This window comes from Oncorhynchus gorbuscha, linkage group LG19, assembly GCF_021184085.1.
Source record: "Oncorhynchus gorbuscha isolate QuinsamMale2020 ecotype Even-year linkage group LG19, OgorEven_v1.0, whole genome shotgun sequence".
Taxonomy (NCBI): domain Eukaryota; kingdom Metazoa; phylum Chordata; class Actinopteri; order Salmoniformes; family Salmonidae; genus Oncorhynchus; species Oncorhynchus gorbuscha.
In genome coordinates this window covers 45,289,004-45,313,200 of record NC_060191.1, presented here as the reverse complement: position 1 = coordinate 45,313,200, position 24,197 = coordinate 45,289,004, and the positions used below count along the sequence as shown (strand labels likewise).

At 44.5% G+C, this 24,197-nt stretch overlaps 2 protein-coding genes across 2 annotated transcripts; one reads left to right on the top strand and one right to left on the bottom strand.

The window, feature by feature from the left end:
- The first annotated feature begins 132 nt into the window (after positions 1-132).
- LOC124005884 (high affinity immunoglobulin gamma Fc receptor I-like) lies at positions 133-9,209 on the top strand. The gene is made up of 6 exons (XM_046315521.1): positions 133-243; positions 384-419; positions 1,472-1,762; positions 2,728-2,994; positions 3,182-3,457; positions 8,752-9,209. Exons 1-6 carry the CDS (start codon positions 219-221, stop codon positions 8,949-8,951), a joined length of 1,095 nt encoding a protein of 364 aa, XP_046171477.1. The 5' UTR covers positions 133-218; the 3' UTR covers positions 8,952-9,209.
- On the bottom strand, positions 9,078-21,161 carry LOC124005883 (inner ear-specific collagen-like). Its single transcript, XM_046315520.1, has 6 exons — positions 21,003-21,161; positions 15,567-16,071; positions 11,010-11,428; positions 10,818-10,907; positions 10,631-10,702; positions 9,078-10,428 (listed from the first exon to the last, which is right to left on the bottom strand). Exons 1-6 carry the CDS (start codon positions 21,142-21,144, stop codon positions 9,533-9,535), a joined length of 2,124 nt encoding a protein of 707 aa, XP_046171476.1. The 5' UTR covers positions 21,145-21,161; the 3' UTR covers positions 9,078-9,532.
- Positions 21,162-24,197: the final 3,036 nt, after the last annotated feature.

Below are 24,197 nucleotides of genomic sequence, written 5' to 3'. Positions count from 1 at the left end.
TGAGGTTGCATCCCAGGGCTTTCGTAATTCCCTCCTTCCTAAAAAGAAACTTCCCCAAAGTTATTTGTAATGTCAGGAAGAGCATTATGCAATTATTTCATGAAAAATTAGATGGTATTTTTTGCGATCGAAACTGAAAACTAGTCTCATTTCCCCTGACAATATATAGAGATTGTAGTGTAATCATCCCCATCAGAAGCACAAGCATAACATTCAACATGAAGCTGTTACTGAGCTTCCTTGGTGAGTTCCTTTCAGTCTACTTTAAGAGATTACAGACAATTATTTATGTGTATAGATGATCATTGATTGATTGATTGACAGAATGATCACTGGATTTATTTTTGGTTATTTTAATGATTAATGGTTATTTATTGTTTCAGTTGTTTCGACACTACCTAAATGGGCTGTACCACAAGGTATGTGTTAAGTACACTACTCTCTGGCTACATTTACACTTTTTGACCAATTATCGGCAAAAGATCTGATCTGATTGGTGAAAAATACTAAATAGTGGCAAAGAACCCGAATTGGGCTGCCTGTGTAAACGCAGCCTCTGAGATTCAAATCCTTCTCTTCAAACCAGTTTTGTCTTGTATAATGGCAACATATGAAATACAGTATATATTTCCCGAGTGGCGCAGCGGTCTAAGGCACTGCATCTCAGTGCTATAGGCATCACTACAGACCCTGGTTTGATTCCAGGCTGTATCGCATCCGGCCATGATTGGGAGTCCCATAAGGCGGCACACAATTGGTTTGGTAGGCCGTCATTGTAAATAAGGATTTGTTATTAATTGACTAGCCTAATTAAATAAAGGTTAAATAAAAATACATGTAAATTGTCTATTTTCATGAGTTGAGTTACGTAATAGTTATACACTACTGAACATTAGATGTCTTTTGTAATGTTAGGTGACCATGTAAATAAGACTTAACTTACCATTTATGCTCAGAAATTATGCTTAAGTCTCTTTAGTAGGCTGCGTTTACACAGGCAGCCCAATTCTGATATTTCTTTTCACTAATTGGGCTTTTGAGCAATCGGATCAGCTCTGAAAAAGATCTGATGTGAAGAGATCTTATGTGATTGGTCCAAAGACCAATCCGTGGGGCGACGCACAATTGGCCTAGCGTCGTCCGGGTTAGGGAGGGTTTGGCCGGTAGGGATGTCCTTGTCTCACCGCACACCAGCGACTCCTGTGGCGGGCCTTAACCAAGGTTGCCAGGTGCACGGTGTTTCCTCCGACACATTGGTGCGGCTGGCTTCCGGGTTGGATGTGCGCTGTTACGGGAGTTGTAGCGATGAGACAAGATAGTAGCTACTAAAAAAATTGGATACCACGAAATTGGGGAGAAATTAAAGACCAATTAGTGGAAAGAAATTTCAGAATTGGGCTGCCTGTGTAAACACAGCCATAGTAATCTACTCACAATGTCAGAAAGACTTACCTGTCAACATTTCTTCAAGTTCTCCCCATGAGGGCTCCGCTGAAAGCCGTGGCTGAGCTAGTTAATGGGGGACCCCGGATCTTCTCAGGGGAGAGAGTACGTCTGAAGTGCAGTGTTCCTGGGAAAGTGTCGGGCGAGTGGAGGTACCAGTGGTTCAGGGGGGGAGAGCAGCTCCAGGAGTCTGAGTACTTTGTCCTATGGAAGGCCAGGCCACAGCAGAGTGGGAAGTATTACTGCCAGGGCCTGAGAACCACATGGATAAGCACACAACACACCCTCCACAGCCTGCCTATAGAAATAGAGGTGGACGGTAAGAGAACCCATATGAATATTGAGCCGTGATGACATCTATACTGAACAAAAATATAAATGCAACATGCAACAATTTCAACAATTTTACTGAGTTACATATAAGAAAATCAGTCAATTTAAATAAATTCATTAGGCCCTAGTCTATGGATTTCACACAACTGAAAGGGGGCGCAGCCATGGGTGGGCCTGGGAGGGCATAGGCCCACCCACTTGGGAGCCAGGCCCACCCAGTGGGGGGAACCAGGCACAGGCCCAGCCAATCAGAATTAGTTTTTCCACACAAAAGGTCTTTATTACAGACAGAAATACTCCTCAGTTTCATCATATGTCTGGTTGGCTGGTCTCAGACAATCCCACAGGTGAGGAAAACAGATGTGGAGGTCCTGGGTTGGCGAGGTCACATGTGGTCTGCGGTTGTAAGGCCTGTTGGACATACTGCCAAATTCTCTAAAACATGAAATTCTCTGGCAACAGCTCTGGTGGACATTCCTGCAGGCAGCATGTCAAAACTGCACATTTTAGGTTGGCCTTTTCTGGTCCCCAGCACAAGGTGCACATGTGTAGTGTAGTGATTATGCTGTTTAATCAGCTTCTTGATATGCCACACCTGTCAGGGGGATGGATTGTCAGAGGAGAAATGCACAACATTTGATATAAATAAGCTTTTTATGCATATGGAACATTTCTGGAATGTTTTATTTAAGCTCGTGAAACATGGGACCAACACTTTATATGTTGCGTTTATATTTTTGTTCAGTGTAGTTTGGTTGACCTTCTGTTAGCATTCTGTATTAGATGACTCCTTTCTTGTTGTCACACCAAACATGTGTGACAATAGCAAAAGAAGCAGAAACAGACTAAGTTATACCTGTAGCACACCAGACCATAGAGGGTACCTGTCAACAGGCCAGACAGGGACTACACCATCCCGTTAATTAAAATTACTTATTACTCTTTGCCCAGGTGGGTGGGCCATCCTGCAGGCCCCGCCCCTGCCCATGCTGATTGGAGAGACAATGACCCTGATGTGTCGTGTCCGTGGAAACCCTAGACTGACTGAGGTCATACTCTACAAGGATGGGGTGGAGCTTCAGAGACAGTCTGGACCAGAGCTGTGTGTCACTAACCTTACCCTGCAACACCACGGATCCTATTGGTGCAGAGCATCCTGGGATGGACGGAGGCAAACCAACTCTGTGATCTCAGTGGCTGCTTCGGTGTCCATCATAGGTGAGGTTGATAGCCAGGTGTGGTTTGTCATTTTGAGTTTGTGTAGGATGAGGAATCAGATTTCAAATTAGATTTGCCCTCATCATTCCATTATCATCACTATAATATCATATTTAAAGGTAATTTAATAGCAGTAGGTATGTGAGAAATACTTTTCAGTATTAATGCTCTGTATTCTCCCCTGTAGAGGTTCTGACAGAACCCATGCTGGAGATTGTGCCCAATGACCCTCTGATCCATAAAGACCGTATGCTCCTGGTGTGTCATGTTCAACTGAACGCCCGTGAGCCCGTTTCACACATCCACTACTACTTCTACCAGGACGGGCTGAGTCTGGGGCTTGCCTCTTCCCAGGACAGAGTCACAGTACTGAGGGACTCAGGCCGGTACTGGTGCAAAGCCAGCATTCCTACTCTGGGGCTGAAGAGGCTCAGCGAGCCCGTACCTTATGGGCGAGTGACAGGTGAACACATGAGAAACCAGAAAAAAATTGTAGTGATGCAGTCTATCTTTAGGAGGATTCATAATGCTGACCAGTGGCGTCAGTTCGGCTAAACTTACGGTATGGCAGGGAGGGGGGGACAGCTTCTCTCTGAGCAATGCTCCTCATGGTCCTGAAGCCAGCCAACCAACACGCTAAACAGCTGTTGCATTTTAATTGGGTTTGGAATGATTTTAGTAAATTTTTTGTAGCCTAGTTGAACATTTTTGGTCTTGAGCTAGGGTATGGCGCCAAAGGAGATGGCTGCCATTTTACGATTATGCTATTGTGCTATTGTGTATGTTTTTTATGCGTTATTTGTAACTTATTTTGTACAATGTTTCTGCCACCGTGTCTTATGACCGAAATGATCTTCTAGATATCAGGACAGCGATTACTCATCCCGTACTGGAGGAACACTTTTTCTACGAGTCAGACAGGAAGGTTTTACTTCATGCGCCTGACAAGGACCTCATGCCCGTCATTCGCAGGAGAAAGAGACGGAGGTATCGAGGACGAAGGTCCGGGTCCCTTGTAAGGATCCGTTGCCGAGAGGGTAACCTACCATTACCATCGATCCTATTAGCCAATGTACAATCAATCTAAAATAAAATAGACTAATTACGATCACGTATATCCTACCAACGGAACATTAAAAACTGTAATATCTTATGTTTCACCGAGTCGTGGCTGAATGACGACATGAATAACACACAGCTGGTGGGTTTTAAGCTTTTTCAGCAGGATAGAACAGCGGCATCTGGTAAGACAAGGGGTGGGTGGTCTATGTATTTGTAAACAACAGCTGGTGCACGAAATCTAAGGAAGTCTCGAGGTTTTGCTCGCCTGAGATAGAGTATCTCATGATAAGCTGAAGACCACACTATTTACCAAAATAGTTTTAATCTGTATTTTTCATAGCTGTCTACATACCACCACAAACCAATGCTGGAACTAAGACCACATTCAATGAGCTGAATATGGCCAAAAGCAAGCAGGAAAACGCTCATCCAGAGGCAACGCTCCTAGTGGCCGGAGACTTTAATGCACGGAAACTCAAATCCGTTTTACCTCATTTCTACCAGCATGTTAAATGTGCAACCAGAGGGAAAAAAACTCTAGACCACCTTTATTCCATACACAGAGACACGTACAAAGCTCTCCCTCGCCCTCCATTTGAGCATAATTATATCCTTCTGATTCCTGCTTACAAGCAAAAACTAATGAAGGAAGCATCAGTGACTCGGTCAATAAGAAAGTGGTCAGATGAAGCAGATGCTAAGCTACAGGAATGTTTTGCTAACACAGACTGAAATATGTTTCGTGATTCTTCCGATTGGCATTGAGGAGTACACAACATCAGATACTGGCTTTATCAATAGGTGCATCGAGGACGTCATCCCCACAGTGACTGTACGTACATACACCAACCAGAAGCCATGGATTACAGGCAACATCCGCACTGAGCTAAAGGGTAGCGCTGCCGCTTTCAAGGTGCGGGACTCTAACCCGGAAGCTTATAAGAAATCCTGCTATACCCTCTGACGAAGCATCAAACAGGTAAAGCGTCTCTACAGGACTAAAATTGAATCATACTACACTGGTTCTGATGCTCGTCGAATGTGGCAAGGCTCGCAAACTATTACAGACTACAAAGGGAAGCACAGCTGCAAGCTGCTCAGTGACACGAGCCAACCAGACGAGCTAAATTACTTCTAAGCTCGCTTCGATGCAAGCAATACTGAAGCATGCATGAGGGCATCAACTGTTCCAGACAACTGTGTGATCACGCTCTCCGTAGCCGATGTGAGTAAGACCTTTAAACAGGTCAACATTCACAAGGCCGCAGGGCCAGATGGATTACCAGGATGTGTACTCCGAGCATGCGCTGACCAACTGGCAAGTGTCTTCACTGACATTTTCAACCTGTCTGTAACCACCATAGTCCCTGTGCCCAAGAACACTAAGGTAACCTGCCTAAATGACTACCGACCTGTAGCACTCATGTCTGTAGCCAAAAGTACTTTGAAAGTCTGGTCATGGCTCACATCAACACCATTATCCCATAAACCCTAGACCCACTCCAATTTGCATACCGCCCCAACAGATCCACAGATGATGCAATCTCTATTGCACTCAACACTGCCATTTCCCACCTGGACAAAAGGAACACCTATGTGAGAATGCTATTCATAGACAACAGCTCAGCGTTCAACACCATAGTGCCCTCAAAGCTCATCCCTAAGCTAAGGGCCCTGGGACTAAACACCACCCTCTGCAACTGGATTCTGGACTTCCTGACGGGCCGCCCCCAGGTGGTAAGGGTAGGTAACAACGCATCCTTAACATGGGGGCCCCTCAGGGGGGCGTGCTCAGACCCCTCCTGTACTCCCTGTTTATTCATGACTGCATGGCCAGGCACGACTCCAACATGATCATTAAGTTTGCCGATGACACAACAGCGCTAGGCCTGATCACCAACAACGATGAGACAGCCTATAGGGAGGAGGTCAGAGACCTGGCCGTGTGGTGTCAGGACCAAGAACCTCTCCCTCAATGTGATCAAGACAAAGGAGATGATTCTGGACTACAGGAAAAGGAGGACCGAGCACGCCCCCATTCTTATCGACGTGGCTGCAGTGGAGCAGGTTGAGAGCTTCAAGTTCCTTGGTGTCCACATCACCAACAAACTACCACCCTCAGGAGACTGAAAAGATTTGGCATGTGTTCTCAGATCCTCAAAAAGTTCTACAGGTCCTGACTGGTTGCATCACTGCCTGGTATGACAACTGCTCTGACTCCAACCGACAAGGCACTACAGAGGGTAGTGCATACAGTCCAGTACATCACTGGGGCCAAGCTTCCTGCCATCCAGGACCTCTGTACCAGGCGGTGTCAGAGTAAGGCCCTAAAAATTGTCAAAGACTCCAGCCCCCCTAGTCATAGACTGTTCTCTCTGCTACCGCACTGCAAGTGGTACCGGAGCGCCAAGTCTAGGTCTAAAAGGTTTCTTCACTGCTTCTACCTCCAAGCCATAATACTCCTGAACAGCTAATCAAAGGGCTACCCAGACCCCTCTTTTACGCTGCTGCTACTCTGTTTATTATCTATGCATAGTCAATGTAACTCTACCTACATGTACATTTTACCTCAATTACCTCGACTAATCGGTCCCCCCGTCACTTTAACTCTACCTATATGTACACTACTGTTCAAAAGTTCACTTAGAAATGTCCTTGTTTTTGAAAGAAAAGCACATTTTTTGTCCATTAAAATAACATCAACTTGATCGGAAATACAGTGTAGACATTGTTAATGTTGTAAATGGCTATTGTAGCTGGAAACTGAAGATTTTTCATGGAATATCTACATAGGCGTACAGAGGCCCATTATCACTAACCATCACTCTTGTGTTCCAATGGCACACTGTGTTAGCACAATTATGTTAGCATAGCTGAAAACTGTTGTTATAATTAAAGAAGCAATAAAACTGTCCTTCTTTAGACTAGCTGAGTATTTGGAGCATCAGCATTTGTGGGTTCGATTAAATCTCAAAATGGCCAGAAACAAATAACTTCCTTCTGCAACTCATCAGTCTATTCTTGTTCTGAGAAATGAAGGCTATTCCATGCGAGAAATTGCCAAGAAACTGAAGATCTCGTACAACGCTGTGTACTACTCCCTTCACAGAACAGCACAAACTGGCTCTAACCAGAATAAAAAGAGGAGTGGGAGGCCCAGGTGCACAACTAAGCAAGAGGACAAGTACATTAGAGTGTCTAGTTTGAGAAACAGACACCTCACAAGTCCTCAACTGGCAGCTTCATTAAATAGTACCCGCAAAACATCAACAGTGAAGAGGCAACTCAAGGATGATGGCCTTCTTGGCAGAGTTGCAAAGAAAAAGCCATATCTCAAACTGGCCAATAAATATAAAATATTAAGATAGGCAAAAGAACACAGACACTGGACAGATGATGATTGAAAAAAAGTGTTATGGATGGACAAATCTAAGTTTGAGGTGTTCGGACCACAAAGAAGAGCATTCGTGAGGCTCAGAAAAAAATTAAAAGATGCTGGAGGAATGCTTGACGCCATCTGTCAAGCATGATGGAGGCAATGTGATGGTCTGGGGGTGCTTTGGTGGTGGTAAAGTGGGATATTTGTACAGGGTAAAAGGGATCTTGAAGAAGGAAGGCTATCACTCCATTTTGCAATGCCATGCCATACACTGTGGACAGCTCTTATTGATTGGAGCCAATTTCCTCCTACAACAGGACAATGACCCAAAGCACATATCCAAACTAAAGTATGCAATAACTATTTTGGGAAGAAGCAGTTAGCTGATATTCTGTCTATAATGGAGTGGCCAGCACAGTCACCTGATCTCAACCTTATTGAGTTGTTGTGGAGGCAGCTTGACCGTATGGTATGTAAGAAGTGCCCATCAAGCCAATTCAATTTGTGGGAGGTGCTTCAGGAAGCATGGGTGTGAAATCTCTTCAGATTACCCCAAAAGATTGACGACTAGAATGCCAAAGGTCTGCAAGGCCGTAATTGCTGCAAATTGAGGATTCTTTGACAAAAGCAAAGTTTGAAGGACACTATTATTTCAAATAAAAATCATTGTTTATAACCTTCTCATTCATTTTGCAACTCATTTCATGTATGTTTTTATGGAAAACAAGGACATTTCTAAGTGACCCCAAACTTTTGAACGGTAGTGTACATATTACTGTCACGTCCTGACCATAGAAAGCCTTTATTTTCTACGGTGGAGTAGGTCAGGGCGTGACTGGGGGAGTGTTCTAGTTTATTATTTATATGTGTAGTCTAGTTTTTGTATTTCTATGTTGGCCTGGTATGGTTCCCAATCAGAGGCAGCAGTTTATCATTGTCTCTGATTGGGGATCATATTTAGGCAGCCTTTTCCCACCTGTTGTTTGTGGGATCTTGTTTTTCTATTGTTGCTTTTTGAGCAGCAGTAAAATGACAATAGCAAGGCTATATATATCAATGTGCATTGACTCTGTACCCATACCCCCTGTATATAGCCTTGCTATTGTTATTTTACTGCTGCCGTTGAATTATTTGTCACTTTTATTTACGTAACACTTTTTTTTCTTAACTTCTTAAAGCATTGTTAGATAAAAGCTTGTAAGATAGCATTTCACTGTAAGGTCTGTTGTGTTCGGCTCATGTGACATAATAAAATGTGATGTGCCATACTCTGACATACCCAACTGACACCCCTGATGCTGACTCTGTGTTAACAGGGATACATCAGGGACCAGTTGTCTCACTCCAACCCAGAGCTCCATCTCATCCAGATCCTATGAAAGGACCTCCCCAGACCACCACCTCTATCCAGCCTTCTGAGCCCCTTACCTTCCCCGATGTATCCGGTGATTCTCCAAACACACTGGCCCCTGCTGTTGGTTCAGATGATGGAACAGTGGTGTGGAAGGACTTCTAAATTCCTTAAGAATTGTTCATTAAAATGTTATTTGTCTTTTATGTTGTGAATGAAACAATGAATTGTATTTGAACTGTTGATTGTAAGTTCAATGCAAATAAATCCAGTCAAAGTCAAACATTTACATATTGATTTTATTTCAAAAGTGTACAAAAGCTCATAATACAGCGATACGATGTACTGATTCCTTAACCTAACCTGGGAAACATTGTGTGATTAGTATTCCTCAAGTAATAAACATGAACTATTCCAGTGCTATCAGTCTTACTTGCATTATTTTTCATTCTACCAGATTGACAGTCTTGTAAAGATGCCTGTATGTTGATGGGTCTATAGAGGGAGTATGAAGAGAGATGGGGTGAGTGCTGCCAACTCATATAGAGGTGTTTTACAGTCCCTGGTACTGTGGTGGTATAGTGGGCTCCATTGTCATAACTTGTCTGTGTAGAGCAGGAGTACAGAGGGGCTGGTCTGTGGGGTACTGTATGGGTGGTATGGAGGACTGCCAGTAGAGATTGTTTAGGTACTGTGGAGGTACAGTAGAGTTACAGTGTAGATTGTATTAGATATCAGATCATTTGTCAGGGCTTGTCAGCGTAGAGCAGAAAGCCAGAGAAGGTGCTGTCGTCCTCACTACTGGCATAGACACCGTTCCAGTCCCTCAGTGTCTCCAGCCATACCTGGTCCCCCACCGCCAGCTGCAACAGCACCAGGCTGGACGCTTGGTCGATGTCCTGGCCATAGAGAGAGTCCCGCGTCCGCACCTTCCTCACCCCATTGACTACCAGGGCTGCGCGCAGGGGCTTGTTCCGCACAGTTATGTGGTAGGAGAACACGTAGACCCCCCCGTGGGCACAGGTGAAGCTGTTGGAGGAGGAGTTATAGTGGTTCTCTCCGTTATAGAAGACCTTGTCGAAGCGGACGGGGAAGCCTGATGGAGGGAAGGACTTGCTGGGAGAGAGGCCCACACTGAAAGCTGAGCGTTTCTGAATCACCCCGTTACCCTTCGCCCCTCTGATCCCCCGAGGGCCCCTGTCCCCTCTCATCCCGGGGGGGCCTCTGTCACCCTTTGGCCCAAACATCCCCCTCCCTCCCTGGGGTCCAGGCAGCCCTCGCACCCCTGGCTCACCTTGAGCCCCTGAGGGTCCTAGATCCCCCTGGTTGCCCGCCACACCAGGGGAGCCCTGCATGCCATCCACCCCAGGAAGACCCACCTGTCCCTGAATACCTGGAGGCCCAGGGTCCCCTCTATCGCCCTTCAGTCCTCTCTCTCCAAATGTCCCACACTCTCCTTTGTCCCCCTTGTCCCCCTTCTGGTCTTGCACTCCAGCCAGCCCTGGGGGTCCTGTTGGGCCTTCCATTCCAGGTTCCCCTCTCTCACCCTTAGTCCCATTTTGGCTTTCACCCTTCTCCCCCTGGTTACCTTTGACACCAGGGGGCCCGCTGTCACCTTTTTCACCTTTGAAGCCAAATCCACCTGCAGGGCGCAGAGCACAATGTAAGTGGACCATTTCAGCATCTAGGCCACGACAGAATCTATGAGGAAGATGTGAATTGATTCTATGTTGATTTAATAATCAGTATATGGAGGCTTGAACAGGGACAGGTAGCCTTGTTTAATGATTTTCTATGTTGTACCGATCACATGCCTATATGTGTTAAAAGGAATGGCTTGTTACCTCTCTCTCCTGGTTTCCCTGGGTTACCTGGAGTTCCTGCCATTCCACGGTATCCTAGGTCACCTTTAACTCCTGGAAAAGGGAGATAGAAAACAAGCAACTTTGAATAATCAATAAATCTACTGTTTGCTCACACGGCCAGTAAAGTGTACATGTATCTAATTTTTAAAAATTGTGTTGTGTTCACCTCTGTCTCCTTTTGGCCCCATAGTTCCATTTGAACCAGCCAGTCCAGAAAAGCCTCTGGGTCCTCGCTCCCCCTCTTCTCCAGGTGAACCTGTGAGAAAATTGTTTCATCAAGACATCAAAATCCATGGATCACCACTACAGCCTACTGGTATTGTTAAATGTCCCTATGTTGTCATAGTGATTTCAATACCTGGTAGTCCTCTGTCCCCTTTTGGCCCTCGAGGGCCCCTCTCTGGTGGACAGCACTCACAAAAATTGAAGTAGCACTCGTTATAATCCATGGTGTAATTATCATGCCCAACACCAGGGGGCCCTGTGGTTTCAGTATAGTAATCCTGGTAGGCATCGCTGGGGTAGGTTGTGGTCTCTGTGGTAGCCAGAGGGTAGGGGTCCATGGGATCTGATTTCTCCACTGATTTCAGTGTCTTAGGGACGATGGGGGTTAGAGGCTGCATGGTAATCTGGGGCTGCTCGCGGTAAGGCATGGGCTTCTTGGTGTATTGGTACTTTGGCCGCTGAGTGGTCTTCGTTGATACACTGGTCACTGTGAGTGACAGCACTGCCAAGAGTGCCGAGTGATAGGGGAGCATCCTGATGTTAAAGAAGGATCTAACGAGGGAGAAATTGAGAAATTGTCACTTCTTCTACACTGATGTAGCGTCACTGTATGTAAAAATACTACTTACTACAGCCTCTGCCAAGAGGTCTGGAGCTTTATGGCACAGGATATACTGAGCTTACCCTGCCACTGCATGGTTTTTGGTTCAAACCCAGCTGTGGTTGTTCTTCCTAAATCGCTACACTGCTCTGCATATGGGGAAATTACAATCGAGACTAGAATAGGATTGAGGGGAAATTTTGCTCCAATGACTTTAGTGAGGATCTCAGTAGCAGATTACTCAACTAAAGCCTTTTTCATGAGATGCTCACCTGTTCTGACCTGTAAAAAAAATATTTCAAAACAGATTATATTTGGTGGACATCCCACGTTAATATTTACAGTAGCTCAATAGTAACGTTATTTCAACTCAGGGCAGTGGAACATTTGAGACCTAACAACAACAATCCTCCAAAAAAACATCTAGAAAACATCTTATCAACTCTTCAGGTAAATTAAGTTTGACCCCTTTCTTTTTTGCTCTCTTTTCCATCCATCTCTCTGTTGCTTCCTCTGTTGCAGACTGTTCTACTTTACAGTGGCAAGAAGAAGGTATGTGAACCGTTTGGAAATACCTGGATTTCTGCATAAATTGGTCATAAAATGTATCTGATCTTCATCTAGGTCACAACTATAGACAAACACAGTCTGCTTAAACTAATAACACAAACAATATGTTTTCAGGTCTTTATTGGACACACCGCGTAAACATTCAGTGCAGGGTGGGAAAAGTATGTGAACCCTTGATTTAATAACTGGTTGACTCTCCTTCGGCACAATAACCTCAACCAAACTGTTTCTGTTGTTGCGGATCAGACCTGCACAATGGTCAGGAGACATTTTGGACCATTCATCTTTACAAAACTGTTTCAGTTCAACAATAGTCTTGGGAAGTCTGGTGTGAAGCGCTCTCTTGAGGTCATGCCACAGCATCTCAATCGGGTTGAGGTCAGGACTGGGCCACTCCAGAAGGCATGTTTTCTTCTGTTGAAGCCATTCTCTTGATTTACTTCTGTGTTTTGGGTCGTCCTGTTGCGTCACCCAACTTCTGTTGAGCTTCAATTGGCGGACAGATAGCCTAACATTCTCCTGAAAAATGTCTTGGTCGATAGAAAAATGAATTCCCAAGTCTATGATAGCAAGCTGTCCAGGCCCTGAGGCAGCAAAGCAGCCCCAAACCATGACGCTCCTTCCACCAAACTTTACAGTTGGGATGAGGTTTTGATGTTGTTGTGCTGTGCCTTTTTTCTCCACAGATAATGTTGTGTGTTCCTTCCAAACAACTCAACTTTAGTTTCATCTGTCCACAGAATATTTAGCCAGAAGCGCTGTGGAACATCCAGGTGCACTTTTGCAAACTTCAGACGTGCAGCAATGTTTTCTTTGGACAGCAGTGGCTTCTTCCGTGTTGTCCTCCCATGAACACCATTCTTGTTTAGTGTTTTAGGTATCGTAGACCTGTCAACAGAGATGTTAGTATGTTCCAGAGATTTCTGTAAGTCTTTAGCTGACACTCTAGGATTCTTCTTAACCTCATTGAACATTCTGCACTGTGCTATTGCAGTCATCTTTGCAGGACGGCCACTCGTAGGGAGAGTACTGTAGCAACAGTGCTGAACTTTCTCCATTTATAAGCAAATTGTCTTACCGTGGACTAATGAACATCAAGGCTTTTAGAGATACTTTTGTAACCCTTTCCAGCTTTATGCAAGTCAACAATTCTTAATCTTAGGTCTTCTGAGATCTATTTTTTGTTTGAGGCATGGTTCACATCAAGCAATTCTTCTTGTGTTTTTTTATAGGGCAGGGCAGCTCTAAAGAAACATCTCCAATCTCGTCTCATTGGTTGGACTCCAGGTTAGCTGACTCCTGACTCCAATTAGCTTCAGGAGATGTCATTAGCCTCGGTGTTCACATCATTTAAACATTCACAGTGTCGGTTGGGAAAAGTATGTATTTAATATAAACAATAAAAAATACAATAATTGTGTGTTATTAGTCTAAGCAGACTATGTTTGTCTATTGTTGTGAATTAGATGAGGATCAGATCAAATTTGATGACCAATTTATGCAGAAATCCAGGTAAATCCCGAAGGGTTCACCTACTTTTTCATGCCACTATATATGAACCACTCAATATTTCACTGTCACAGCACAGCCAGACATACCTTCATCACAAAGATGTTGATTGAGAACTTACAGGCACTCAACCGATCACCTCCCAATGGTTTGTCAAACAAAAAGGCCAAACAAAACAGAAACCGCTTATGGAACAGAGCTCAGTATAAAGCAATAAATCCAAATGGACACTTACCTAATTATGACGGGCCCGTCTAATCATTGATCCCCTGTCTAACAGTACCATGGAGACTGCAGCAGCAGCAACACTGGACCTCTTGATATCTCTTTAAGGCTTTGATGATGGACATCCCCACCAATGAGGAGTAGAGCTGTGAGCCCAGGGGGAGGTTTGAAACCCAACGACATGCTAATCTAGCAGAGCCTGGAGCTGGACCAAGCAGAACCACTGCACCGCACCGTGGCCCACTCTCTGTACCCGTTGTGTAAAATGTGCTTTTGTGACACTGGATACAGTGCCTGTGAGAAGCACTACCCCGGTGTTGGCCGGGCGAGGGGAGAGGGGCGACGGGTCACCTGATATAAGAGAAATTCCTCCAGCAGCCACCCTGCTGCCCCACTCTGACTGGGAGACAAAAGCCAAGCTGGGAGGTTTCCAGTGGCCCCATAGTGGGGTTCATACACGTCAGTCTTACTACAGGTGGAGGAGGGAATGCAGCACAATACAAGAAGGTACATTTCCCCTGGCCATATTGGTCAAGTCCTTGTGAGCTTGTGGAAAGGAGTATAGACGTGATAGTGATTACAGTTGTAAAATCATTAGCTACAGGTGCCCCACTCGCCCGCCTACTGAGCCCAAATCCTCTCTCTATATCTACCGCAGGACAAGGATCTGTATCATTACTATCTACTTGGTGATTGTCCAAGAAAAGCTTTAGTCTAAAGAGCGCTGATAATCTCACTGTCTCACTCAGCAGTTACTAAACCTGAGCTGTCGTCAAAGGAAACTGCTTATCTCTCTAACCCTCTCTACAGGTGAACACACAGCCACACTGCACAGTCAGTGGGACCAACTATCCACACAGCCATGGAAAGACACGGTATAATTGCCAAAGACCATGTACATACATTTATGGTATAGTAAAAGAAAAGGTTTACATCTCCTCAGGATATGGGTTAGGGTTCAATTTCACACTTCTCTTGTTAGAAGAATGGTCCTTTCCATAAATGATATGAAACTCAATCTCACAGGGGTAACAGGACAGTTTATGGCTGATACAAATGAAACTACTACCACCAGAGGTCATGGTTCAGTAGTTAAAGACCTCCACCTGAGGGATCTATGACCAGCCAAAACATTTGCAGGAAGAGGGGAAATGAAAGAGGGAAATAGAGAGGGGAGATGAGGTGGAGGGAGAGGAATCGAGAGAGGGAGGTTGATTCCAGGTGTAGTGAGAAAGAACTTTGTGTGTACTTAAATATTCAAGTTATTGAGTATATAAGACTGTGCTTTGACCTCCCACAAAGACACACATTTGCATATCTACAATTTTCACCTGTTTCTTATTCTTTCTTTCTCCATCTTTCTCCTTCTTGCATTCTCTTATTAGCCCTCTCCTGCCCCCTGCTCTCCCTCAGTCTCTCTCTCCCTTTGCTGTAGTCTGTCCCTGAGATGGCCCGTTGAGGTTCCACCCCTCAGTCTCACTCCTCTATTCAGTCCACACAACAGAACCGGTCAGTTTACTGGCCTCGCCACAGGGAGCCAAGAGCCGCTCACCTGCCCACTCACTTAACACTGGCACTGCCCGTGACCCCAGGCGCTCCCACAGTACAGCACCATGGAGAAAAACATATACAGCCAAGAGTTAAGCAGCAGCAGTGAAGCAGGGACAGAGGCAGGATGACTTGCATGGATACTTTACATGAACTAAGACTCTAAATGGAAAGAAGATCTCCAAGTGTCAGTATAGAGGATGTAGGAGTGCAGGTGGGAAGATGTGTGAGGTATACCTGTGTGAGTGTGTGTGCGTGTGTGAAAGACCAGACAGTTGTTTGCCTCCTGGGTGAACATTTCCTTTTAGCCCTAGTGAGAAGGATGACAGTTGTTTGCCTCCTGGGTGAACATTTCCTTTTAGCCCTAGTGAGAAGGATGACAGTTGTTTGCCTCCTGGATGAACATCTCCTTTCAGCCCTTGTGAGAAGGATGACAGTTGTTTGCCTCCTGGGTGAACATTTCCTTTCAGCCCTAGTGAGAAGGATGACAGTTGTTTGCCTCCTGGGTGAACATTTCCTTTCAGCCCTTGTGAGAAGGATGACAGTTGTTTGCCTCCTGGGTGAACATTTCCTTTCAGCCCTTGTGAGAAGGATGACAGTTGTTTGCCTCCTGGGTGAACATTTCCTTTCAGCCCTTGTGAGAAGGATGACAGTTGTTTGCCTCCTGGGTGAACATCTCCTTTCAGCCCTAGTGAGAAGGATGACAGTTGTTTGCCTCCTGGATGAACATCTCCTTTCAGCCCTAGTGAGAAGGATGACAGTTGAAGTAAACTATGATCAAAATGTCAGCATTAGTTTCTGATTCAGAGAACAAAATTCCCACTACCAAAACACCAGATCATTTCCCTCTCAGATTATCCCCTCGTACACTAACCTGGCCATAGACAGCTTCTTGTTCTGCAGCCCAGCCTGTCTTATCAAGTGAAATCTAGAGACCTTGGAATTAGCAACTAATGACTTTTGCACTTGAAGTCTTGGCAAAGAAATTATATGCCTCTTATGTAGTGAGACCCAGCAATACCTTCATATTATCTGTCACACTTTTCTAGAGTTGTTCAATACTGAAATGGAAATATCAATCTAGAACAGGTACACCCTATTTTCTTATGAGATCTTGGTTGTTGGTTTGCCATTGAGCGTTACTGAAGAAGCCAGCGTAAAAAAGTATTTGCTTTTTTTCACTCAAGCACAGAGCCTAATTGTCTTGTGAGATGGAAGCTGAAGCATTGCAAGGGTATCAGAGACCCAGGTGGACTCCCCAGAGACACAGAGGGGTGTCTGTGTGGAGAGAGACCCCAGGAGAGTGATCCCTGAGTAGGGGGTTGTGGGGGCTGAGAGATGGAGGGTGGGGAGCAAGGAGCCCAGGGCTACAGGGGGTGGGGGTAGTGGGGGGAAACAGGGTCCGGGGTGGGTTACAGGGGAGAGAGAGGGGGGGGGGGTCATGGTCAGGTGAGTGCAAGGGAGATGAGGGGGGGACAGGTGGAACAAGGTGAAGGTGCTCTGGTAACACCCACTTGTTTCCCCCCCACCTCCGTTCTCCACCTGTCCCATAGCCCCAGCTCCGACCCCGTCCCACGGTAAAGGTAGACTAGCCCAGACTGTGATCAGGTGTAGAACTCCTAATGGACTTCTCTATGACCCCGTGGAGAAAGGACAGGCTTTAAGTCCTCAATGAACTATAAGAAAAGCTTTTAAAAACCACCTCACTTTCACGCTCTCTCTCCAACACACAGGGTTTGGTGTTCTATCCATTGCTTTTAGGCCCACATCTTACTAATAAAGAATAGCCACACACATTTTCCAGAGAATATGCCAAAACTTCATATTTTACAGAAGTTTAAAAAAACCTAGGGCCGGGATTCAAGGCAAAGCACGTAGCCTACAGAATAGTTAATTCAGGCAAACATTCTACAACTTATCAAATGTCCATTACTTACATTAATAAATTGTTTTAAAAATTTGCCTCAATATCTACAGAAGGACGGTAAAAATGCACGTTCACCAGCGTCAGGTGTTGGTCTTGTGTCCGGACAGTCTGACGGTCAGTATTCACTGTTGATGGAGAAGAGGAGAGAACAAGAAATGGAGCAGACGAGAGGAGGGCTGAAATTAGTGGGAAAGAGAGAGTGACAGAGATTTTTCTAAGCAGCACTGACGGTCAAATGATGCTTGTATATGTCACATTAGCAATATGTCTATGAGAACAGATTGACAGGGGGGGGCATTGCTTATGGTTGAGCGATCAGTTCTACCATCATCTGTAGTGGAACACAGTGATGTCAAGCCACACACTTAATAGTAACCCTGACCTACAAAACCTGACCTGTCCCCTGGGCTCCTCTGTGTTCAAAATCTGCTCCTTCTCTATCCCTCCCCCTCTCTCGCTGACAATAACACCCTGTTCCCACTACATAGCCACTAGGTGACAGTGTTGTTTGAACAATTAAGTGACTGAGGTACACAACTTGGAACAACAGGACCCAAAGCGTGTCTGTCCTGAGCTACTCCTGTACGTTATCTCATCATAACATAGATAGGTCTGCAGTGTGAAACACCAGGATTCATATTGATTTATCTGGTAGCTTTTATCTATAGGTAGAGTACAATCTCATTATGTGATGGTGCACGACAGAAAGACAAGAAGTGGAACTGGGTAGGCAGTTTTAACCCTAACCATCTTTCCACATGAATAACCATATAAATGGTGACATGTCCACCTCATCACTATCTTGTACTTGCTTGACTAAACTACTCTAATGCAGCCTCATTTGCCTGATCTGTGTGTGCTGTCGTCATGTAAAGCTATAATCTAGGGGCCTCCCGAGTGGCGCAGTGGCCTTCAAACCCTGTGCCACTAGAGATCCTGGTTCGAGTCCAGGCTCTATCGCAACCGGCCATGAACGGGAGACCCATGGGGCGGCGCACAATTGGCCCAGCGTCATCCGGGTTAGGGGAGGTTTTGGCCGTCAGGGATGTTCTTGTCCCATCGTGCTATAGCGACTCCTGTGGCGGGCCGGGCACATTTCTGGGTTTCTGGGTTAAGCGGGCATTGCGTCAAGGCATTGCATCAAGAGGCAGTGCGGCTTGGTTGGGCTGCATTTCGGAGGACGCACGGCTCTCGATCTTCGCCTCTCCTGACTCCGTACGGGAGTTGCAGCGATGAGACAAGATTGTAACTACCAATTAGATACCACGAAATTGGGGAGAAAAAGGGGTAAAAAATATTTATTAAAAAAAAACACCTATAGGCTGGCTACATACTGCACTTTGTATTGAAATGAACTTCCTAGCCAACCCTTCTGGGGTGACTATCGGCAGTGGTGTAAAGTACTTAAGTAGTATTTTGAAGTATTTTTACTTAAGTATTTTTTATCTGTACTTTACTCATTTATATTATTACCAACTTTTACTTCACTACATTCCTCAAGAAAATAATGTACTTTTTACTCCATACATTTTCCCTGATACCCGAAAGTACTTGTTACATTTTGACAGGAAACAGATTAAATTCATATACTTCTCAAAAGAACATTCCTGGTCATCCCTACTGCCTCTGACTCACTAAACACAAGTGCTTTGTTTGTAAATTATGTCTGAGTGCCCCTGGCTATCTGTTAAAAAAATAAAAAATAAAAAATAAAAAAATTAAATTGTGCAGTCTGGTTTGCTTAATTTAAGGAATTATACATTTAAGTATATTTCAGCAATTCCATTTACTTTTGATACTTATGTATATTTAAAACCAAATACTTTTAGACTTTCACTCAAGTAGTATTTTACTGGGTGACTTTCACTTGAGTCATTTTCTATTGAGGTATACATCTTTACTTTTACTCAAGTATGACAATTGAGTCATTTTCCCACCACTGACTATCGGTCCCACTCTCCCATGCCTCCTTTCCTCTTTAGTTTGAAACCAGTATTTTTATTTTATTTAGTTAACTATTTAACCGCCTAGCAAAAGGCAAAGGGCAAAAGGCCTCCTGCGGGGACGGGGGATTTAAAAATATATATATACACACATTTATATAAATATAGGACAAAACACAAATCACGGCAAGAGAGACAACACAACATTACATAAAGAAAAACCTAAGACGAGAACATAGCAGGGCAGCAACACATGACAACACAGCATGATAGCAACACAACATGACAACCAACATGATAGCAACACAACATGACAACCAACATGATAGCAACACAACATGACAACCAACATGATAGCAACACAACATGACAACCAACATGATAGCAACACAACATGACAACCAACATGATAGCAACACAACATGACAACCAACATGATAGCAACACAACATGACAACCAACATGATAGCAACACAACATGACAACACAGCATGATAGCAACACAACATGACAACCAACATGATAGCAACACAACATGACAACACAGCATGATAGCAACACAACATGACAACCAACATGATAGCAACACAACATGACAACCAACATGATAGCAACACAACATGACAACCAACATGATAGCAACACAACATGACAACCAACATGATAGCAACACAACATGACAACCAACATGATAGCAACACAACATGACAACCAACATGATAGCAACACAACATGACAACACAGCATGATAGCAACACAACATGACAACCAACATGATAGCAACACAACATGACAACCAACATGATAGCAACACAACATGACAACACAGCATGATAGCAACACAACATGACAACACAGCATGATAGCAACACAACATGACAACCAACATGATAGACAACCAACACAACAACATGACAACCAACATGATAGCAACACAACATGACAACCAACATGATAGCAACACAACATGACAACCAACATGATAGCAACACAACATGACAACACAGCATGATAGCAACACAACATGACAACACAGCATGATAGCAACACAACATGACAACCAACATGATAGCAACACAACATGACAACCAACATGATAGCAACACAACATGACAACCAACATGATAGCAACACAACATGACAACACAGCATGATAGCAACACAACATGACAACCAACATGATAGCAACACAACATGACAACCAACATGATAGCAACACAACATGACAACACAGCATGATAGCAACACAACATGACAACACAGCATGATAGCAACACAACATGACAACCAACATGATAGCAACACAACATGACAACCAACATGATAGCAACACAACATGACAACCAACATGATAGCAACACAACATGACAACCAACATGATAGCAACACAACATGACAACACAGCATGATAGCAACACAACATGACAACACAGCATGATAGCAACACAACATGACAACCAACATGATAGCAACACAACATGACAACCAACATGATAGCAACACAACATGACAACCAACATGATAGCAACACAACATGACAACACAGCATGATAGCAACACAACATGACAACCAACATGATAGCAACACAACATGACAACCAACATGATAGCAACACAACATGACAACACAGCATGATAGCAACACAACATGGTATCAGCACAAATGTATTGGGTACAGACAACAGCACAAAGGGCAAGAAGGTAGAGACAACAATACATCAATAGTGATCATGTGAGGTTGAGTTTGCTCAGGGCGTAATGGAATTCTATAACTCCATGGGTCAGTCTATTCACCTAGCTCACCTGATCTCTGGAGGGGACAGCAAGGGGAGCATCCAGCTGTCCACAGAAACAGGTTCTCACCTTGATCTCCTACATCTTTGCATTGTAGAAGGGAGTTGTACACCTGTTCAACCATAGATGACCCTTCCTTCCTCTCTCCCATGAACAAACAGGCATGCACGCATGTACACACACCAGTCTTGTGACTGACCTCAACAATCTCTCCATCCAACCTGGTAAAGCAAACACACTACCCTCAAAACAAACAGTAAAAATGGCGCTAGGTTTTTTTTGCTGTCTGTGATTGTTGCGATTTATCTATGTGTCAATCTGTGGGGACCAGAACACAACCAAAGAGATGAAACCGAACAAAGAGAACAGATAGATTCACTAATAAAAGAATGATCCATGAACATTGTAATTTACATGGCTATGATAGTAAATCTATATCATGCTGAGATGTGGCTTTCTTTCTCTCTGTGAGTGAATGAAATTGGCTCCCTCTGCTCCTTGTCAATCACATTTCTGACTAAAACTTTGCTCACTACCATGGGCATAATGTTAGTAATGCCAAACCTCTACACTCTACTTCAACTTAACAAAGCAGCGTGTGTGTATGAGAGAGTGAATGGATAGGTGGAATTACAGCAGGGTTTCCTAAACCCGGTCTTCGGAACCCCAAGGGGTACACGTTTTGGTTTATGCCCTGGACTGAGATTGGGAAACGCTAAGTTACAGACTCTTGGGGTGCCCTAAAAAGCTGTGCTGTCGTGTTTTACATAAGAAATGTAGGCTTTCAAACCCTGATCAATTTCATACTGACGGATCAGACACGGTGTGTGTGTGTTTCAAGTGGGGACATTTTGCAGGTACCCACAAGGAAAAGGGCTAGGAGTTAGGTTTAAGGTTAGGGTGTGTGTGTGTGTGTGTGTGTGTGTGTGTGTGTGTGTGTGTGTGTGTGTGTGTGTGTGTGTGTGTGTGTGTGTGTGTGTGTGTGTGTGTGTGTGTGTGTGTGTGTGTGTGTGTGTGTGTGTGTGTGTGTGTGTGTGTGTGTGTGTGTGTGTGTGTGTGTGTGTGTGTGTGTGTGTGTGTGTGTGTGTGTGTGAGAGAGAGAGAGAGAGAGAGAGAGAGAGAGAGAGAGAGAGAGAGAGAGAGAGAGAGAGAGAGAGAGCTCTTGTGTGTGAGATGCTAATCATTTTCCTGTGAGAAGCAGCAAGCCAAGCGAGCTGAGAGTGTCAAACGTAAACAGTGTTACTTAGCATTGGGCCCATTGTTGATGTGTTTATTGAGTCAGCGTGAAGACAGATAGCTGTCTTTGTTTACATTTGATCATTAGATAAGGGATTTCTGATTTAATCTCCTGACATAAATGAAGCATAACCAAATCTGGTGGGGAGAGGAGAGGAGAGGAGAGGAGAGGAGAGGAGAGGAGAGGAGAGGAGAGGAGAGGAGAGGAGAGGAGAGGAGAGGAGAGGAGAGGAGAGGAGAGGAGAGGAGAGGAGAGGAGAGGAGAGGAGAGGAGAGGAGAGGGTTCCCGTGCATTGTCACACTTAATATGCTTCATTGGAATTAAGCTGCAGCACTGAGGTGGCATATCATTTTGATCAGGAAGTATTTCTGTTCACTTACAGTGCCTAGCTCTTATCAGTAGCTCTTATCATATCAATTTATACATTACAGTGCATGGAGAATGGTGATATTTCCATCTGAATAAAAGATATGCTTTTTCCACCCTATTCATGGTTTCCTTGCACGTAAAGGGTGGTGGAATTATTAGTGAATTAAGTCCAGGTCAGACACATTTGTAGACACACAAGAAAGCCCTCTACAACCTCCGATGAGACATCAAACACGCAAAAGGACAATATAGGAGGAAGGTGGAATTCTATTACACTGGCTCCGACGCTCGTTGTATGTGGCAGGGCTTGCAGACGATAACGGATTACAAAGAGAAACCCAGCCATGAGTTGCTCAGTGATGCAGAATTCCCAAACGAGCTAAATTCCTTTTATCCTCGCTTCTAGGAATATAACACCGGGCCTTGCATGAAAGCCCCTGTTTTTCCTGATCACTGTGTGATCTCGCTCTCTGTGAGCAAAACGTTTCAACAGGTTAACAATCACAAGGCAGACGGAACACCAGGGTGCGTTCTCAAAGCATGCGTAGACCAGCTGGCAAGTGTCTTCACAGACATTTTCAAACTCTCCTTGTCGCAGTCTGTAATCCCAACATGTTTCAAGCTGATCACCATAGTCCCTGTTCCCGAGAGCTCTAAGTTAACCTGCCTAAATAGCACTCACAGCTGTAATTATGAAGTGCTTTGAAAGGCTGGTCATGACACACATCAACACCATCATCCCAGACATCATCATAGACCCACTCCACTTCGCGTACCGCCCCAACAGAGCCACGGATGACACAATCTCAATTGTGCTTTACACTGCCCTCTGCCAACGGTAGCAGAGGGGAAATAAGTATGTGAGAATGCTGTTCATAGACTACAGCTCAGTGTTCAACACCATAGTCCGCTCCAAGTTGACCCTCAAGACTGGGGCCTTTCAGGGATGTGTGCTTAGTCCCCTCCTGTTCTCCCAGTTCACCCACGACTGCATGGCCATGGACGACTCCAACTCCAGCACCATCATCAAGTTTGTTCATGACATGACAGTGGTAGGCTCAATCACCAACGGTGATTAGTAAGCCTCCAGGGAGGAGGTCAAAGACTTGGCATTGTGGTGCCAGGACAACAACCTCTCCATCAACATCAGTAAGACCAAGGAGCTGATCGTGGGCTACTGGAGAAAGATGGGAGAGCCCCCTCCTCATCCACAGGAATGTTGTGGAACGGGTCGAGAGCTTTAAGTTCCTTGGCATCCCATCACTAAGGATTTAACATGGTCCACACACACCCTCATTGTCATGAAGAGGGCACAGCAGTGCCTCTTCCCCCTCAGGAGGCTGAAAAGATTTGGCATGGGCCCTCGGCAGTGGTGGAAAAAGTACTCAATTTTCATACTTGAGTAAAAGTAAAGATACCTTAATACAAAATTACTAAAGTAAAAGTGAAAGTCACCCGGTAAAATACTACTTGAGTAAAAGTGTTAAAGTATTTGGTTTTAAATATACTTAAGTATCAAAAGTCAATGTAATTGCGAAAATATACATAAGTATCAAAAGTAAAAGTATAACTGATTTCAAATTCCTTATATTATTCAA